At 34.4% G+C, this 19,704-nt stretch overlaps 1 protein-coding gene across 2 annotated transcripts in view; it reads right to left on the reverse strand.

The window, feature by feature from the left end:
• Sox30 (SRY-box transcription factor 30) overlaps positions 1-19,704 on the reverse strand; it is a 36,169-nt gene that overhangs the window by 4,774 nt on the left and 11,691 nt on the right. Inside the window, exon 4 of one of the 2 annotated variants that reach the window (XM_026388285.2) lies at positions 18,867-19,359. The exons of the other annotated variant lie outside the window; for it this stretch is intronic. Within the exon in view, the coding sequence (XP_026244070.2) occupies positions 18,867-19,359 (493 nt within the window). The remainder of the gene's footprint in view (positions 1-18,866; positions 19,360-19,704) is intronic. 2 annotated transcript variants of the gene reach the window in all.

The raw sequence follows: 19,704 nt of genomic DNA on the forward strand, positions 1-19,704 counted from the left end.
AGGAATTGAAAGCAAGTTTTCCCTCTATTACTGAAGGAAACAAGAGTTTCTTCTAGTCTTTAGCACATTCTATCAAGGATTCAACCTTCGTGCTTACTGCCCTGAAAAAAACCCTCTACTGTGGCTTACTGTGGCTGGCATTGTGGGTAGTTTTTAGTCCCAGTAGAGGGGCTAAAGACATTAGGACTTACTCTTGGTGTTATAAATTCTATAGATTTTAGCAAATGTATAACGGCATAAATCTACCATTAAAGTGTCATACAGACACTGATTCACCACCCTGAAAATCTTCTGTGCTCTGCTTTTCTCCTTTGAGAATGCCCAGGAACTAGAGTAAGACACATGCAAAATGACAATTCATGGATCTGTACATTCCTTCTTCCACTTGCATTAACCTCAAGTGCTCAACTATAGATTGAATGTACTGTGTTGTTTAAATTCATTCCAAAATAAAATGCATGATCCATGGAATAAAGTCACTGGGTTGGCAAGCAATTCAGGGAATGAAATCAACAACTTTGAAACTTGGTGAGTTGCTATATATAGTCCATTGAATATGTACCATGAGTAAGTGCTAGATGTATCTCCAACTATAAAAATAACAAAGTATAGTATGTTAAAGATCTATGCTTCTAAAACCCTCTTTAAACATAATCTATAAATAGAAATGCAAATAACTATGGATTGCAAAGGACCTGATATGAAACAAGGATGCTGTGGCAGGCTGAATAAAAGTCCCCCAAAGACACCCCTGGAACCTGTGAGTACATAACTTTAATAACAAAAAGGACTCTGCTCATAAACCAGGGATTTTGAGATGGAAAGATAATCCCAGATTATCCAGGTAAGGCTCCATGTAACCAGGAGCATCAGAATGAGAAGAGATGTGACAATAGAAGCAGAGGTTAGAGTCATTTGAGGACAGAACCAGGAGTAAAGGGTACACAGGTGGTATGTAGAAGCTGAAAAGAGAAGGAAACTTTCTCCCCTAGAGACTCTGAGAAAAGTACAGCCCTGCCCCCATTTTTTTAGCCCACATAGTGGATTGAATAGTGTCCCCCCAAATTCATATTTACCCTGAATCTCAGAATGTGACCTTATTTGGAAACAGGATATTTTCAGATACAATTAAATTGAGATTATACTTGGTTAGGGTAGAACTAATTCCAATGACTGGTGTCCTTATAAAAAGATGACACACAGAGACATACATACACACACAGAAAAGAGGCCAGGTGATGATAAAGAAAGAGATTAGAATGATGCAAACAGAAAGTAAAGGGGAGCCACCAGAAGTTGGGAAGAGGCTTGGAAGAATTCTTCCCCAGAATCTTTGGAGGTAGATGGCCCTGTTGACAACTTAATTTTAGACTTCTGTCCTCCAGAATTATGAAAAAATAATTATTATTTCTTTAAGTCACTAAGTTTGTGGTAATTTGTTATGTTAGCCCTAAGAATCTAATGCAGCCCAGAAGCACATTTCAGACTTCTGACTTCCAGAAATTTATATTGTTTAAGCCACTATGTTTGTAATAATTTGCTGTAGCAGCAACAGTAAACTAACTCTAGTTCAATTCAAATTTCAGCTTGATATCAATCCTAAAATAAACTATATCTAATTTACAGTCTGAATTGCTTAAAATGATAAATTCCATTCAGTAACCACAGCTGCTCTTTATTTCTTCCATCTATTCATATGGTTTCTGTAATGACAAGTGTTTGAGTATACAATTCTCTTTGGTATATATACCTAAATGTAGACTCATTGCTAATTCTATATTTAGTATTTTTGAGAAACTACCATTTTTCTAAAATGTCTATACCATTTTTCATTCCCACCGGCAATATATGAGCCTTTCAGTTCTCCACACAGTTATCCAAAATGTTTTTAAAAATTTTTTTTAAATATTTTTAAAAATTCCAGCCATATTAATGGTGTGACATGGTAAATCATTGTCCTTTTGATTTGCTCTTCCCTAATGACTAATTCTGAAAGTCTTTTTTTTTTTTTTTGGTACTGGGAATTGAACCCAGGGCACTTAACCCCTTAGTCACATCCTTAGCTGGTTTTATATTTTATTTAGAAACAGGGTTTTGTTAAGTTGTTGAGGCTGGTTTTGAACTTGGAATCCTCTTGCCTCAGCCTTCTGAGCCACTGGGGCCACTGAATATCTTTACATGTACTTTTTGGCCATAAGGATAGCTTCTCTGAAGAAATGTCTATTCAGATTTTCTGCCCATTTTTTTTCATTCTTTTTATTTAGTTGTGAGTTCTTTGTTTTTCTGGATAAAAGTCCCTTATTATGCATGATTTGAAAATATTTTTATTCTGTAGGTTATCTATTTACTTTCTGATAGTATCTTTTGATGCAAAAATGTTTTTAATTTTGAAAAAGTCCGGTTATCTATTTTTCTTTGGTTGCTTGTGTTTCTAATATCTATAAAACCATTCTCAAATCCAAGGTCAAAAAGTTTCTTCAATTCACTCAATTTTTGTATGTAGTGTGAGGTAAGAATCCAACTTCATTCTCTTGCATGTGGATATCCAGTTGTTGAAGACATTATTCTTTCCCCATTAAATGGTCTTGGCACCCCTGTTGAAAATCAATTGACCACAGATATATGTATTTATTTCTATACCTCTCAATTCTATTCAATTGATCTAAATATATCTCTATCCTTATGCCAGTACCATAGTTTTAAAAAAATATGGTATATATTTTTAAAAAATATACTTTATCTCTTAGAAAAATTTTAGGCGCATGACAAAATGGAGCAGAAGTACAGGTATCTCCCATATAATCCACCCCCCCACACACACACAATGGACAACATCCTCTCTATTAGCATATCCCATATAAAAGTGGAACATTTATTAAAACTGAAGAACCTGCACCGACACATCATTATCACCCAAGGTTCACAGTTGACATTAGGACTTACTCTTGGTGTTATAAATTATACATTTTAGCAAATGTATAATGGCATAAATCTACCATTATAAATTATAGATTTTAGCAAATGTATAATGGCATAAATCTACCATTAAATTGTCATACAGAAGTTTCACCACCCTGAAAATCTTCTGTGCTCAGCTGATGCATCCCTTCCTTACAAGGAACCTTGGCAATTCTTCTATCATGTCCGAGGTTTTATCTTTTCCAGAAGGTAACATAGTTGGAATCTTACACTATGTAGTCTTTTCATATTGGCTTCTTTCACTTAGCAAGATTCATTTAAGTTTCCTCCATGTCTTTTCATGGCTTAATAGTTCTTTTTTTTTTTTTTTTTCTAGCACTGAATAATATTCATTGTTTGGGTGTCCCACAGTTTATCCATTCACCTACTGAAGGGCATTCTCAATTGCTTCCAAGTTTTGGAAATTATGAATAAAGCCTCTGTAAACATCCATATACAGGTTTTTGAGTGGACACAAAATTCAATTTCTTTGGGTAAACACAATTACTGGATCATGATTAGTTTTATAAGAAATTGCCAATCTGTTTTCCAAAGTAGCTGTGTCATTTTGCATTTCCATCAACAATAAATGAGAGTTCTTATTGCTCCACGTACTCATCCAGCAATGCTTTGTGTTTAACATTCAAATATGTGTAGTGGTATCTTGCTGTTTTAATTTGCAATTCCCCAAAGATGTGATATTTCTCATTGTTTCCTTCAAAATAGCTTCGTTAGTGAGGTTTATTCAGGTCTTTTGTTCATTTTTTAATTATAAGCTTCTTGTTTTCTTATTGTTGAATCTTCAGAGTTTTTGGTGCATTTTGGATAAGTTGTTTTATCAGGTATGTCTTTTGCAAATATTTTAAACCAGTGTGTGGCTTATCTTCTCATTCTCTTGTGCCACATCAAAATAGATATTGTTTTACAGTAAGTTTTGAGATCAGGACTTATGAGTCCTTCAAAGCTTTGCTCTTTTCAAGACTGTTCTGGCTATCTTAAGTTCAGTTAAAATTTCACATGAATTTTAAGATATTTTCCACTTCTGGAAAAAAAATTAGGATTTTTAGAGGGATTGCAATAACTCTGTAAATTGCTTTGGAATCTTTACAATATTAAATTTTCCAATCCACAAACACAGATGTCTTTCAATTTATCTATATCTTCTCTAATTTCCTTTAGCAACATTTTGCAGTTTTCAGTTTACAATTCTTATGTCTCCTTGATTAAATTTATTCCTATTTTATTCTTTTTGATGCTTTTATAAATGAAATTGCTTTCCTAATTTTCACTATTATGCCATGAAATTACTTCATTTGTTTATTAACTCTAATGTCTTTTTTGTGAACTCTTAAGATTATTTTTCTACATACAGAATTACATCAATGAGAATTGAGGTAGTTTTACTTCCTTTTCATTGTGGAATCTTTTTATTATTTTTTCTTCTTGCCTAATTGATCTAGATTGAACTTCCAATGTTAAATAGAAGTAATGACATCCTTTTCTTATTCCTGACCTGACAGGGAAAGTTTTCCATCCTTCATTATTGAGTATGATGTTAGTTGTGTATTTTTGATAAATTTCTTTATTATATTGAGGAAATTCCTTTCTCTTCCTAGTTTGATGAGTAAGTTTTGAAATTAGGAATTAATTTTTCTCAATAAAAGTATATTAGGTTTTGTAAAATACTTTTCTAAATCAGTTGAGATGATATGTAGTTTCACTACTAATCAACTTTCAGAGACTGAACCATGCTTTCATTCCTGGAATAAATCCTGCATGCTATTGCTTATATGCTGCTACATCAATCTTCTAGTTTGTGTTTGTTTGTGGCATTGGGGATTGAATCCAAAGCTTAACACATGCTAGACAAGCACTCAGTCATTGAGCTACATTCCCAGTCAATTTTATTTTTTATTTTGAGACAGGGTCTCACTAAATTGCTGAAGTTGAACTTCAACTTGTGGTCTTCCTGCCTCAGCCTCCCAAGAAGCTAGGATTAGGTATATGTCACTATGACTGGCTGCTAATATTTTGTTGAATATATTTTGTATCTACATTCATAAAGTATATGTAATTTTATTTTCCCTGGATGTCTGCCTTTAGTAATAGGGTAACATGACCTTAAAAGTGTTCCCCTCTCTCCTATATTGTGGAAGAGTTTGTGAAGGGCTGGTGTTAATACCTCTTTCAGTGTCTGGTAGAGTTCACCAGTGATGCTATCTGGTCCACAGCTTTTCTTTGGGGGGAGGTTTTAAATTATTGATTATAACCTATAGTTCTGTTTAGATTTTTCTTTCTTCTTGAGTCATTTTTGGTAATTTATGTATTTCTAAGAATTTTTCCACTTCATCTAGGTTATCTAATTTATAGAGTACAATTGTATACAGTATACTCTAATAATCATTGTTAATTCTGTAAGGATGATAGTAATATCCCCAATATCATTTCTGATTTTAGTGATTTATCTTTTTTTTCATAGTGTAGCTACATGTTTTTCAATTTTATTGATTGGTTTTCTACTATTTTATCTATATGTATTTTGATATCTACTTTCTCTCTTGTACTTTAGCTTTGGTCTGCTCTTCTTTTTACAGCTTTTAAAATGTAAAGTTGAGTTTTTGATTTGAGATTTTTCTTTTTAAATGTAGACCATCCATTAAGGCTATAAATTTAAATCTGACCACTGCTTTCAATACAGAAACACATATGTTTTAGTATGTTGGATTTTCATTTTCTTTCATCACAAAGTTATTTGTCTCTTGTTTCTTTTTCTTTCTTTTTCTTTCTTCATGTGTGTGTGTGTGTGTGTGTGTGTGTGTGTGTGTGTGTGTTTGGTCCAAGGGATTAAAACCAAGGGTGCTTTACCAATGAGCTAAACAAATTCCCCAGTTCTTTTCATTTTTTATTTTTGAGACAGGGGCTCACTAAGTTACAAAGGCTGGCCTCAGACATATGATCATCCTGATTCAACCTTCCTAGTTATTGGAATCACAGGTGTGAGCTACCACACATGACTCAAAATATTTTTCTTATTTCTTTTATAACGTCTTCTTTGACCCACTGGTTGTTTAAAAGTGTGTTAATGCCCATATATTTGTGACTTTTTCAGTTTTCCTTCTATTATTTTTTTAATATCATTCCATTATAGAAAAGACACCTTATATAATTTCATATTTTTAAAATTTATTGAGACATTTTTGTGATCTAAAACTGATCTACTTTAGAATGTTCCCTGTACATGTGAGAAGTCTGTATATAATTGTTAGGTAGAATGGGTGTTTATGTGTATCTTAGGTCTAGCTGGTTTATAGTGTTTTCAGTCCTTTATTTCCTTATTGATCTCCATTATTGGATATATTTTGGATCATCTATCTATTACAGTGGGGTATTGAAGTCTTGTAGTTCTGTTGTTGTTGTTGTTGTTGTGTGTGTGTGTGTGTGTGTGTGTGTGTATATATATAATTGCTTTATTAATGTTTTGATGCTTAGGCCAATATGCAACATCCTTGTGTTAGTAAGCTCCTCATTGCCATCCAAAACACCTGACAACTTATAAGAGGGAAAGTCTATATTGGCTGACAGTTTCAGAGGTTCAGTCCATGGTGGGCCAACTCCACTGCCTCTGAGCCTAACGTGAGGCAGAACAGCATGATAGAAGGGCATGGAGGAAGGAAACTGTTCACATCATGGCAGACAGGAAGGAGAGAGGGTGGAACGAGAAGGGCCTGCAGAGAAGATGAATCCTTCCAGAGCATGCCCCCAGAGACCTACCTCTTCCAGCCCACACCCCATCTGCTTACAGTTATCACTCAGTTAGTCCATTTGAACTAGAATGTACTGATTATAGTACTCATGATTTAATCATTTCACCTCTGAATATTCCTGTATTAACTCAAGAGCTTTTGGGGGCACCTTATATCATAACCATAATAGTCCCTGTTTCTTGTAATAATTTTTTACTTACAATCTACTTTGTCTGATATTATAGCCACCCTACCTCTCTTTTAGTTATTGTGTGAGTCAGCTTTCCATGGCTATACAAACACCTGAAATAAATCAACTTATAAAGAGGAAAGGTTTATTTCAGCCTGCCATTTCAGAAGTTTCAGTCCATGGTTGATGGGCACTGTTGCTTTTGGTTTGTAATGACACAGTACATCATGGTTGGAGCTTGTGGTGTGTGGCAGATAGAGAAGGCCTGTTCACCTCATAGCAGCCAAAAATCAAAGAAAGATGGGTAGAAGCCAGAATCCCAATATCCCCTTCAAGGGTCATGATCCCAACCACAACTTTCTTGCTCTAGGTCTCAACTCCTAAAAATTGGACCACCTTCTAAGAGCACCTCAGGCTGGGTTCCAAGTCTTCAACACACAGGCTTTTCAGGACCTTCAAGATCCAAACAGTAGCAGTTACTATTTACACACAATACCTTTTCCAATTTCACTTTACACGTATTTATAGCCTACTTCAAAACTAGCCTCTTGCAGATAAGCTACAGCTTAACATTTTTGTGATCTCTTTCTCATTCTACTGATCTCTTTCTTTTAACTGGAGATTTAAATTCATTTACACTTAGAGTGATTACTGATAAGGAAAGTCTTACTCTGTTTTGCTATTTGTTTTCTATATATCTTACATCTTTTTTGTTCCTTAATTCCTCTATTATTGCCTTATTTTTTGTTTAAAGAATTTTTCTCATATATCATTTTGATTCCCTCATTTCCTTTTCATACATTTTAAACTATTTTCTTAATGGTTACCATGGAGATTTCAATTAAACATTTTCAATTTATAATCTAGTTTTAATTGACACAAACTTCAGTAGCATACAAAAATCTCTGCTCATATGTGGTTTTACCCTCTTTATGTTATTATTCTCATTAATTACATCTTTAAACATTTTGTGCCTAATAACACGAATTCTAATAATTATTTTATACATTGTCCTTTTAAATAATTTGGGGAACAAAGAGTTATTACCAAAAATATAATGTCATTTACATCTACCTCTATATGATCTTTACCAGTGTTCTCCATTTCTTTATAAGGTTTTTATACACTTTCTCAAGTCATTTCATGCCAACCAAAAGTACTCTCTCTAGGATTTATTGTAGGAGCTAGGCAAGGTACTGCATGGCTATAATCCCCGCTACTAAGGAGGCTGATATAAGGCAATTGTGAGGTTCAAGGCAACATAGCAAGACTCTATCTCAAAATATTATAGGGCAGTTCTACTAGTGGCAAACTTTCCCAACTTTTATCCAGGAATATAAGTTTCTTTCTCATTTTTGAAGGATTGTTTTGCTATAAAATTCTTAGTTGCTATTTTTTAAATGTCTTCCTTTCAAATTTAGAGGTTATCAATAAGGTAGTATTAAGAGGTGAGGCCTTCAGGTGAGGCCTTAATATGATTAACCATATATGGGCTTCTCCCTCATAAATGGGATTAGGAGCCCTTATAAAGGTGAGTTGGTTCAGCAATCTGTATATGGGGTAAAAATGGGAGTTCATAACCCTTTTGAATCAAACTGTGAAATATGATATATCAAGTTAGATGTAATGTTTTGAACGACCAACAATAAAAAAAAAATAAATAAATAAAGGTGAGTTGGTTCTTCTTGCCATTTTTCCTTACAAAATGTAAGGACACAGCAAGAAGACCTCACCAGGTACTGGCACCATGATCATGGGTCTTCCCAGTTACCAGAACTGAGGTAATTTTCTGTCCTTCATAAATTATCAATCTTGGGTATTCTGTTATAACAGTACAAACTAGATAAGGCATTGTTTGATTCTTTCTCCTTTCTGGCTTGCATGGTTTCTGAGGAGAACTTTACTGTTGACCTTTTTGAAAATTCCCTGTACATCATGAGGCACTTCTGTCTTGTGGCTTTTCAAATTCTCTTTTCATCTCTTCTGTCTTTTGGTATCTTGATTATATGTATATTGGTGTAGATTTCTTTAGATTATCTAACTTGTTTTTTGTTCATTTGAACTTCTTGTATCTATGGTGTGTTAAATTAGCTTTTTGTAGCTGTGACCAAAATACTTGATGAGGACAACTTAAAGAAGGGAAAGTATATTTTGGCTCAATTCAGAAATTTGGTCTATGGTGGTCCAGCTTCACTGCTCTGGGCCTTAGATGAGGCAGAACATCATGGCAAAAGGGCATGGAGGGGGCAAGCTGCTCACAGACATTCAGAACAGAGAGAGAAGGAGAAGGAGGTAAAGAGTAGAATTCTTCCAGGGCATGCCCCCAGTGACCCACCTCCCCCAGCAACACCCCACCTACCTACAATGATCACCCAGTTGGATCCATTCAGCTAGGATGGGTTGATTAGGTTATAGCTCTCATGATCCCATAATTTCAGCTCTGAACATTTCTGAATTAAAACAGAAGCTTTGGGGGGACATTCTCACATCCACACCATAGCATGTAGATTCACATCTTTCCTCAAATTTTTCGAAGTTTTGGGGCCATTATTTCTTTAAACATTCTTTCAGTACCTTCCTCTACTTTTGGTACACTTAATAATATACTAAAGGTACCTTAGGTTATATTCACTTTTTTCATTTTTTTTCCTATTTCCTAAAATGGATATTTTCAATTGACCTATATTCAGTTTCACTGGTTCTTTCCTCTGCCTTCTCAAATATGCTTCAGAACCCTTCTAATGAATACCTTTTTTCTTTCTGGTAGTGCTGGGGACAGAACCCAAGACCTCACACATGCTAGGCAAGTTCCTACTACTGAGCTGCACCCAGCCCTAAGGAATTTTTCATTTCTGTTATTTTAATTTTATATTTTACTCCATTTTATTTCCACCTCTTCATTCATATTATCTGTTTGGTAAAACACCCTTCTTGTTTTCTTTAGTTTTTTCTTTTTAATCATTTTATTATTGATGCATTATAATTTTTCATAACGGTGAGATTTGTTGTTACATACACATACACACAATATAACAATATAACTTGGCCAATATCATTCCCAAGTATTTCCTCTTTCTCTCCCTTCCTCCTCCCCCTTTTGTCCATGGAGCATATTTAAGACTATTGATTTATATAAGTCCAATGTTTTGTTTTCTTAGGAAAATCAAAGAGTTGCTGTTTTTTTTTCCCTGTAAATGTCATACTTTCCTTTGATATCTTCTGATTTTTAAAAAACTGCACATTTTTAATAGTATGTTCATTTGTTAATATACATATTATGAATACTGAAACAAAATTTTCCTCCACCCACAATTTGCTGATGGTATTTGTTTTGGGGTAGTAGATGGTTGGTGACTTTTCTGTGGGCGGTACTAGGGACTGAACTCAGAGACACTCAACCACTGAGCCACATCCCCAGCTCTATTTTGTATTTTATTTAAAGATAGGGTCTCACTGAGTTGCTTAGGGCCTTGCTAAGTCGCTGAAGCTGGCTTTGAACTCTTGATCCTCCTGCCTCAACCTCCCAAACTCCTGGGATTACAGGCATGCGCCACCTGGTGGTTGGTAACTTTTCAAAACGTATTTTTTGGCAATCATGATCATTGAAGTGTTTGTTCTCTTGGCTTAGTGTTCAGCTGCTGATGTGACAGAAATTTCCTTAATTACCTAGACACAAAAGCAAAACAAAAATATTCCCCTTGATCTTTGGAGAATGTATCTGGGTTCAGGCATTGCTTCAATTCTTAGCCAGGGTGTGGCTCAGTGGTAGAGCGTTTGCCTAGCATGTGTGAGGCACTGGGTTTAATTCTCAGCACTGAATATAATAAATAAAATAAAGAACTATTGACAACTTAAAAAAAATTCTTGGGTCATTTTCAACTCTGACTTAGCCTTCACTTCCTGCTTAAACAGAGCCTAATAATTGACCAGAAGTGGAATTTCAGGGTCTTTTCAGATAATTTCTGAGCATGTATATAGCTCTGGGCATGAGGGGAACATTTTGGATTCCCTGCTATATGTGGGTGCTTCACAAATTCTCCCATGTGTCTCCTTTTGCAGTCTCTTCTAAGCTTCTTATCTGTCTGCCACTTGCTTTGTCTGTTGTTCCTTTCTCCAGGCAACAGCAAATAATCAATACCTTTAAATATTTTCTACCATCACTCTGGGAAACAACTCCAGCCCTGACAGAGTTCTGAGGAGGTACGGGTAAAACAAAGACAAGTCTCTAAGCCATTCCTCAAAGAGCAGACTGATACAGCAAAATGCACAATCAAAGTTCTTTTGAGAATGAGGTCTGCATAGCCTTCGCTAATAGCAACAAGCTTCAAGAGGAAACTGGGCCATGCTGAGCAGGAAAGCAGAGAATTGTAGGTGGATAAACAAATTGCCAGAACCCCCTCTTGCCAAAATTTAAAAGCTTTATCCTTCATTAAGCATTTCCTAGAGTTGTTCTGTTTTTGATTAAACTCCAGAGTTCAAAAAACGTTGATCCTGTTCTTACCAGCTTGTTACTTTGTTAGAAAGATTGCTGGAGTTCCCTTATTCTACAATTCTCAATGACATCCTTCCTCAGCAGAGTTTTATAGTTTTCAGAGTATAAGTTTCACACTTCTTCTGTTAAATTCACTTCTAAGATTTTTCCATTATTTTGATGCTATTATAAAAGAAGTTGGTTTCTCAATTTCATTTTCTGTTTTTTCATTGCTTTTATGTAGAAATGCAATTGATTTTTGCATATTGGTATTATATTATATAAACTTACTTTTTTACTAAAATAATAGTTTTTTTGTAAATTCCTTTAGATTCTGTCTCAGATCACATCATTTATAAATACAGATTTATAAAATTTCTTCTTTTACAATCTAAATGCCTTTTATATATTTTTCAAGTCTAAATTGTCCTGGGATAAACCTTTAATAAAATGTTGGATAGAAGTGACAGAAACAGACAACTTTGTCTTGTCCCTGATTTTAGAAAGTATTTAGTCTTTCACTACTAAATATGTTAGCTATGGCTTTTTTGTAAATGTTCTTTGTCTAATTTTCCTTTATTCTTAGTCTGTTAGAACACTTCATGTTCAACAAAACTGAATTTTGTCAAATGCTTATTTTTGTCTATTGAGATGACCGTGTGATTTTTGTTCTTATTTTATTGATGTGATATAATACAATAATTGATTTACAAATGTAAAGCCAACACCCTGTATTACTGAGATAAGTCTAACTTGGTTATGATATATCATCCTTTAAATATGCTGTTGGATTCAGTTTGCTATTTTTTGAGGATGTTTGTGTTCATACTCATAAGAAATATTGGCCAATAATTTCTTTTTCTTGTGTCTGGTTTTGTTATCAGGACATTACTTGTCTTCGATTTTTTGGAAGAGTTTGAATTTAAAGAATATCTCCTATAGAGAGCATATAATTGGGTCTTGATTTTTTTTAATCCAAGACAACAATATCTACCTTTAACCCATTCATATTTAATGACATTATTGATATAGTTAGATTTAAATTTTTTCTTTTGTGTGTGTGTGTGTAGTGCTGAGACCTTGTACATGCATATGCTCAACCACAGAGCCGTATTCCCAGCCCTTATAGTTAGGTCCATATCTGCCATTTTTAATTTTTTGTTTTCTACTTATGTCATGGTTTCCATTTAGTCTTCTATTGGTTACTTAATGCTTTATTCTGCTTTAAATGAATACTTACTAGTATAGCATTTTAGTTCCTTTAACAATTTTTTCACAATTATTTTTAGTTATTTTCTTAGTAGTTGGCTCTATGACTTGTCATATCTATCTGAACTGAGCAGAATCTATTTTGGACCTATATTAATAATTCCAGTAAAATATAGAAATGTTGCTCTGTTTCCTTCTCCACTTTATGTGCTCTTATTGATACAAAACCATATCAATATATGTTACAAATCCAAAAATATATTGAAATAATTATTACTTTATATAATTGTAGGTCCATTAAATAAATTGAGAAAAGATAAGAAGTATATGTTTATAGAGTATGCTCATTAATATTCTTATTTACCATTTCTAGTTCTCTTCATTTATTTCTGTGATTTAAAATTATCCTCTGGCATGTTCTTACTCCAAAACAACTTTGATTCTACTCATTATTTTGCACTGTTATTCTCGACTAAATAACATTTCAGTATGTTACAGAATCCCTTCCCCCAAACAATAATTACATGTTGTTTTATGTAATTACTTTTAAAAATCAATTAAAAGACAGAGAAAATATAAATATAGAATTTGTTTCTCTAATTACATGATTACTTTTACTGGTATTCTTTGTTTTCTTGTTTGGATTCCAGTTACTATTAGCCATCACTTAGCTTCAGCCTAAAGAACTTCCTTTAATATTTCTTTTGCAATGCAAATTTAATAGCAATAGATTATTTCCATTTTTGATGAACTAAGAATGTCTTTATTTTTCCTTCATTTTTGAAAGATAGCTTCAGTGAATATAAGATTTTTGGTAGAAAGGTCTTTCCCACACTTTGAAATATGAATTGTGACCTCCACTGTAGTGAGTTGTTAATTTTATTGGGGTTACTTTGTGTATGATGATTTTGTGTATGTGTGTATCACTAGAGATTGAACCCAGGGGTGTACTATTGCCAAGCTACATCCCAAGCACTTTTTAATATTACTTTTTTTAGACAAGGTCTTGCTATGTTTTTGAGGCTGACTTCAAAATTTCAATTCTCCTGCCTCAGTCTCTTGAGAAACTATGATTCCAGGTCTGTACCTCTGGACCCAGCTGGTAATGATGTATTTTTCTCATGCTGCTTTTAAGATTTCCTTTGTCTTTGTCTTCTAGCATTTCACTATGATATGTTTAGGTATAATCTCTTTGCATTTAACTACTTAGAGTTCAGTAAGCTTCTTGAATATGTAGGCTGTTTGGAAAGTTTTCAGCCTTTTTATCTTCAAATAGTTTTTATGCTTCTTTCTCTCGGGTATTCCTATTAGGTATAATTTATTGTGTTTAATAGTGGCTCCATTCTGAAGTGGTGGTTCTGAGGCTCTACTAATTTTTCTTCAGTCTTTTTTCTCTCTGTTCTTCAGATTGCATAATATCTATCAGTCTACTTTCAAATTTAATTCTACCAGTTGAATTCTACCCTTAATCTCCTCTCTATTGGATTTTTCATTTTGGCTACTGTTCAGATCAACTACAGAATTTCTATTTGCTTCTTCTTTACAATTTCTGTATCCTTGTAAATATTCTCTATTTGCTGAAACATCATCATCATCATCATTTTCTTTGTCTTTTAGCATGATTTCCTTTAGCTATTTGAACATGTTTATAATGGCCTTGAAATCTTTATCAAATCCAATACTGAAACCACTCAAAAGCAGTTCCTGTTGCCCTCCACACACACTTTAAATGGGTCACATTTTCTAGTTTCTTTGTATGTCTTTTTTTTTTATTGAAAACTATATCTTTTTTGCCAAGTGGGGTGATTCAGGAAGCTGAAACAGGAGATCACAAGTTTGAGGTCACCCTGGGTTACTGAGACACTATCTCAAAAACAGAAAAAAAAAAAAAAGTATATGGTGAGGGGTGATGTAGCTCAGAGGTAGAGCACCATTGGATTCAATCCCAAGTTAAAAAAAAAAACTACAAATTTTGGGTAATATATTGTGACAACTCTGAATAATGAGTCCTACTCCCTTCTCTGGAGGGCTTGATTCATTAGTTTCCTATCTCTAATGGAGCCACTGCCCTTCATTTCCTGATGTTCAATATCTTGAAAACCATATCTTCATATATTTTGTGTAGTTTTTATATTGTTTCAGAGAGAGGTGTATCCAATTCATATTTCTGCAATTCAACTGGAACAGAGGTCTTATTTAATGATTTGACATATTGATTTTGTTTTTTTCTGGTTTTCAGTTATCTCAAATTCTTGGGCTACTAAGATCTACAATAATTAATCCTTTTACAATATTCTGACAATTTTCCCCTTTGAAAGCTCCAAATGACCTGAATGATGCAAGTCTTTTGCTAAAGTAGTGTCCAGGTAATTGCCAGCCCAGATCTAATTTCTCAGCTTAGACATTTCTATATCAAGTGAATAGGGTGATTTTAGATTCCATATGTGTGAAAGACACCTTGGGGTTTTGACTTCTAGTGGAAATCACATAGAACCCTGGGTAAAAACAAGTTTCTCGGGGCTGGAATTGTGGCTCAGTGACTTGAGTGCCTGCCTTGTACATGTGAGGCCCTGGGTTCAATCCTTAGCATCACATAAAAAAAAAAAGAAAAAGAAAAAATAAAAATAATGCCCTCATTTGCTATTCCCCCTTTCAAGACTTAAACCTTTCTTATAAAAAAGTTTCTCTTTGTACTTTATCTGAGTCAACAATAAAAATATTCTATTTTTTTTTTAATCAAGGTTAAAAAGCCCTTCTAGGGTTCTGGCTTATGAAGACGTTTAGTACTTAATCCTGCCTTGAACAGATTCAATACTGCACCTCTTCTTACTCAAGTAGTAAAATCCAAGTTTACAAAAACTTAGATAAATTATGAATTTGAAAACATTTCCAGGACTACTATAAAGAGTTTTAGCTTATTGGTCACTTTGGCTCATGGAGACTTCTTTTCCTTTCCATGGGTTCACCTAGGCATTAAATTGCTCATATTTAAATTCAATGTTAAGTACAACAGAAGGAATTGCATGGAAAATTTATCATATTTGGGGACCATAAATTTCCTTCTCCCATAAAAATTCAGGTAAAAATTTATATATGTATGTGTATGTCCATTATTACAGGGAGAGTCTAAAATTTCAATCAAATTCTTAGATGAGTCTGTGACCTAAACAAAGGTTAAAGATAATTGTTTTTCACCTTGTGTACCTTTTGCCTAAAATTTTACAATTAGGGTGCTATCTATTCCTACAAATTCAGGAATTCTTTGACCCATCTTCTCTATCACATTTACATATCTGAGTATATTTTCTATATATTTCAAGTTAACAGCTCCCCATTTGTCTTTTGTATCTTTCAATATCTCTAATTTCAATAGGTTTGTAACACTTTTTTTTTTCTCAGTAATCAATAGAATCAGAATTCTACATGTCTCTCTTGAATATGAAAATAAAAATGCACTGCAAGGGCTGGGACTATGGCTCAGTGGTAGAGTGCTTGCCTCACTCGTGTGGGGCCCTGGGTTTGATCCTCAGCACCTCATAAAAGTAAATAAAAAGGTATTGTGTCCATTTACAACTAAAAATATTTTTTTAAATGTGCTATAAGAGGAGGAAAAAGGAGGGGTAGAGAGAAAAGAAGAACTATTCTACAGAATCAAATTAGTATACAGAAAAAGAGGGTTCAAAAGGCACAGAATGAAGATGGTTAAGATTTAAAGGCATAATGATATTAGCCCTCAGAGAGGGATCAGCACGTCTGAGTGTTCATCTGTTTTACAAAATAACTCCTTGATTATACCACCTAACCTACTTGATTTTTATTCTAGATACACAGGGGGGAAATAGCAGTTCAGCAAAAATATTAAAATAATATATAAAATACATATATACACCCAAAAATCTTTATATCTACGTCTCAAATATCCATTATAATTATGGTGTTCAAATAGTTGAATAATTCCACACATAAATAGATTAAGGAAGAATTATTCTTTGTAGAAGACTTCATTGTCAATTCAGAAAAAAGAAAACAGAGAGAATCAATTTTGTCATTTACTCATACTACATTTTACCAAAATATACTAGCTAGGCAAGCATAAATAATTAGATTATCCATTTCCTGGTGAAAATTGTCAGACTCAGATGAAAGTCAGAAAAGTACTTTAAAAGTATTTTAAGTAATAATTTATAAGACTTGCCTTCTGTTTTGGAAAGCTATTTGACATCTGATCAATTTATTTATTAGATAAATGGGAGTATTAAACCCAAGTCACATGATTGTTGTGAGAATTACACATAAAAATGTCCGTCTCTCAAAACACCGAAAAAGGAAGAAAAATACAGTGAACAAAAAACAATAGCAGCTAGAGTAAGACTGTAGGACTTTCTGATTCATTTTCTACTTTCCTGTGAATAAACTGTCCAAGACTTTCCTCTATTAGAAAATGAATTATGTAACAAATAGAATTTCTGCAACTTTAGATATGGCCCCTCAAGGTTCTAATTGAGGCCAAGTATCCCCAAATCTACTCATTTATTAAATTCCATTATGTTCCTAATACTTTTCTTTTATCTAGGAAACATTTAAAACAGTTTCTCTTCTTCTCCCATTTAATTTGTTGTTGTTGGTGGTGGTGCTATTTTGTTTTGTAGTTATGGAGATCAAACCTCAGAGATACAACCCACCCGCAACCCTCCTATAGGAAACATTTCATAAAATTCTCCAAAAGTCCTATAAAAATCCCAGATCCTGGCAGATAGCAAGGAGAAAAGATTATCAATTCCTGACTTTAGTAGTCTCTTGATATTTGATCCCTTGAACTAAAATACTCCTGTAAGTTCCTAAAAGATAAAAAGAGTATATACGAGGGGGGGAAAAAAGCAAAGTTCAGATAGCAAAAATCTCCTTTCTCCTATTCTAATCCCCTTTAGTTCCACTTTCTTCCAGTTCTGACCTAAGTATTTGAAAGCAAGAAATCCTATTATGAATTGAAGCAATACAATATATCCTCAAAAGCTGTTTCTTTTGAGAAGTGAGTATACCCAAGTGGGGAGTAGCTTTGCTTTCTAATAACAATATATGATTAATGTTAAATGTCTAACACTCCAATGTCAACAAAATATATCTCTGACCAAGCATGGTGGCACATACCTATAATCCCAGCATCTGGGGAAGCTGAGGCAGGCAGATCACAAGTTCTAAGCCAGCCTCAGTAACTTCACAAGATCCTAAGCAACTTAATGAGACCCTTGTCAAAATAAAAATAAAAAGGACTAAGGATGTGGCGTAGTGGTTAAGCACTCCCTGGGTTCAATACCTGATTTAAAAAAAGAAAATCTCTATCCATATAACAGCAATTAAAAAACAGAGGTTGTTACCAGTCTATCAGGATACTTTTAAGGACATTAAATTCTATCACTCCAAAAATAAAAAGTTATATATTTGTTTCCCCTAGACATTTCCCTATGAAAATCAATTCCTTCATTGTTAAATTACATGGGAAATTTTCTGGTTTGATAAAAAGGCACTGAGAAGAAAAGTAACTTTGACCTACTCATTTAAAATTTCTTAGATGGAAAGCTTTCCTCTTTACCTTGCTATTCAAAATGTGGTTCACAAACCAGCAGAACTGGCATCATTTGGGAACTTATTAGAAATGCAGAATATCACTGAGTGCAGTGGCACATGCTCATAGTTCTAGCTACTTTGGAGACTGAGGTTTATAGGTTCAAGGTCAGCTTCAGTAACTTAATGAGACCCTGTTTCAAACTCACTTTTAAAAATAAAAAGGGCTGGAGATACAGCTCAGTGATAGAGTTCCTGGGTTCAATCCCCAATGCCACAATAATAAATAAATAAATAAATACAGACTATCAAGCATACTATACTCCAGCAGGATACTACTATATCCCAGATCTAATAAATCAGGATCAGCATTTTAAGAAGATGCCCATAATTTACGCACACATTAAAATTTAGAAAGCATACAGTAAGGAGATCTTAAGGTCCTTACAGTTGTTTCCTATGAAAAAAATCATCTGACAATATTGAAGCCTATATTTTCATGTGAAAAGACCTGGACAGGGCTGAGTAAGAGCTATTCTGTTAGGCAAGCCATGCACTCTTTCTAGCTCCCCCAAGCCTCACCTGCAATCCCCATCCATTTGTGAAAATTGCTTGGCTCCTATTCAGTCTCTAAACTGAGGAAGTTCCCTTTTTAATAAAAAAGATATGCCTTCAGAAGAATAATTCATTAGCTACATTTTTAAGTGAAAGGAAAAAAAAACTGTTCATTTACCTTGATGGGAAGTAGTGAGGTCCAGGTAGGAAGTAAGGGTGATGGAAAGAGAATTGTGGAGGTGTCCCAAACAGTGTGGCTGGATGGCCAAGGGGAGGAGGCTGGTAGACATGTGAGTGTGGAAGGGGAGGAGCCTGGGGGATTGGAGCACTTCTGGGACAAGTGGAAACGCTGGAATACTCCTTGGGAGGTTGGATGGTTGAGGTTGCAAATCTGGCATGGGCTGTACTTGCACTAGTTGGAATCCTGCTGGTGCTCTCCAGAGAGACAGGAGTAGGTCTCTTCACAGAGCGATTGGCTCCGGAAGGTAGCGGATGAGTGTCAGTTTGGGAAGGCCCAGCAAAGCGTTGAGGTGGGAGTGCTGGGCGGAGTGGCAGACTTGGAGCCTGGACGGCTACCTGGGCAGTACTGGAGACGCTGGGCTGGAAAAGTGTGATGGGGCTTGGGCGCTGGACTGCAGGTGTGGGCAGTTGGATGGCAGGTGGGGCTTCACCTTTAGAAATAAAAAGAGCATAGGTCAAGCATTAATTGGATCATGACATGTTTTTCCTTTTCCAGTAAAATTAAATGAATTGTTAAGAGGCCTTCATAATTACCTTACCTAACAGCATTATCATACCAAACCACTATATTTCATTTATAGCATTTTGAACAAACTGAAAGACACCATAATTTGTTTATTCATATTTCCAAAAAAATCTATTTCCCAAACTCAAAGCCCCCAAAAAAGAGAGACTTTTTCTGTTTTGTTCATTACTGCACTCTGAGGCAGAGTTCTGCAAGGCACAGATTAAGTCCCCAACAAATTGTTTTGGATGAATAAATAAATTGATAAAAC

The sequence above is a fragment of the Urocitellus parryii genome, chromosome 1 (assembly GCF_045843805.1).
Source record: "Urocitellus parryii isolate mUroPar1 chromosome 1, mUroPar1.hap1, whole genome shotgun sequence".
Lineage (NCBI taxonomy): Eukaryota > Metazoa > Chordata > Mammalia > Rodentia > Sciuridae > Urocitellus > Urocitellus parryii.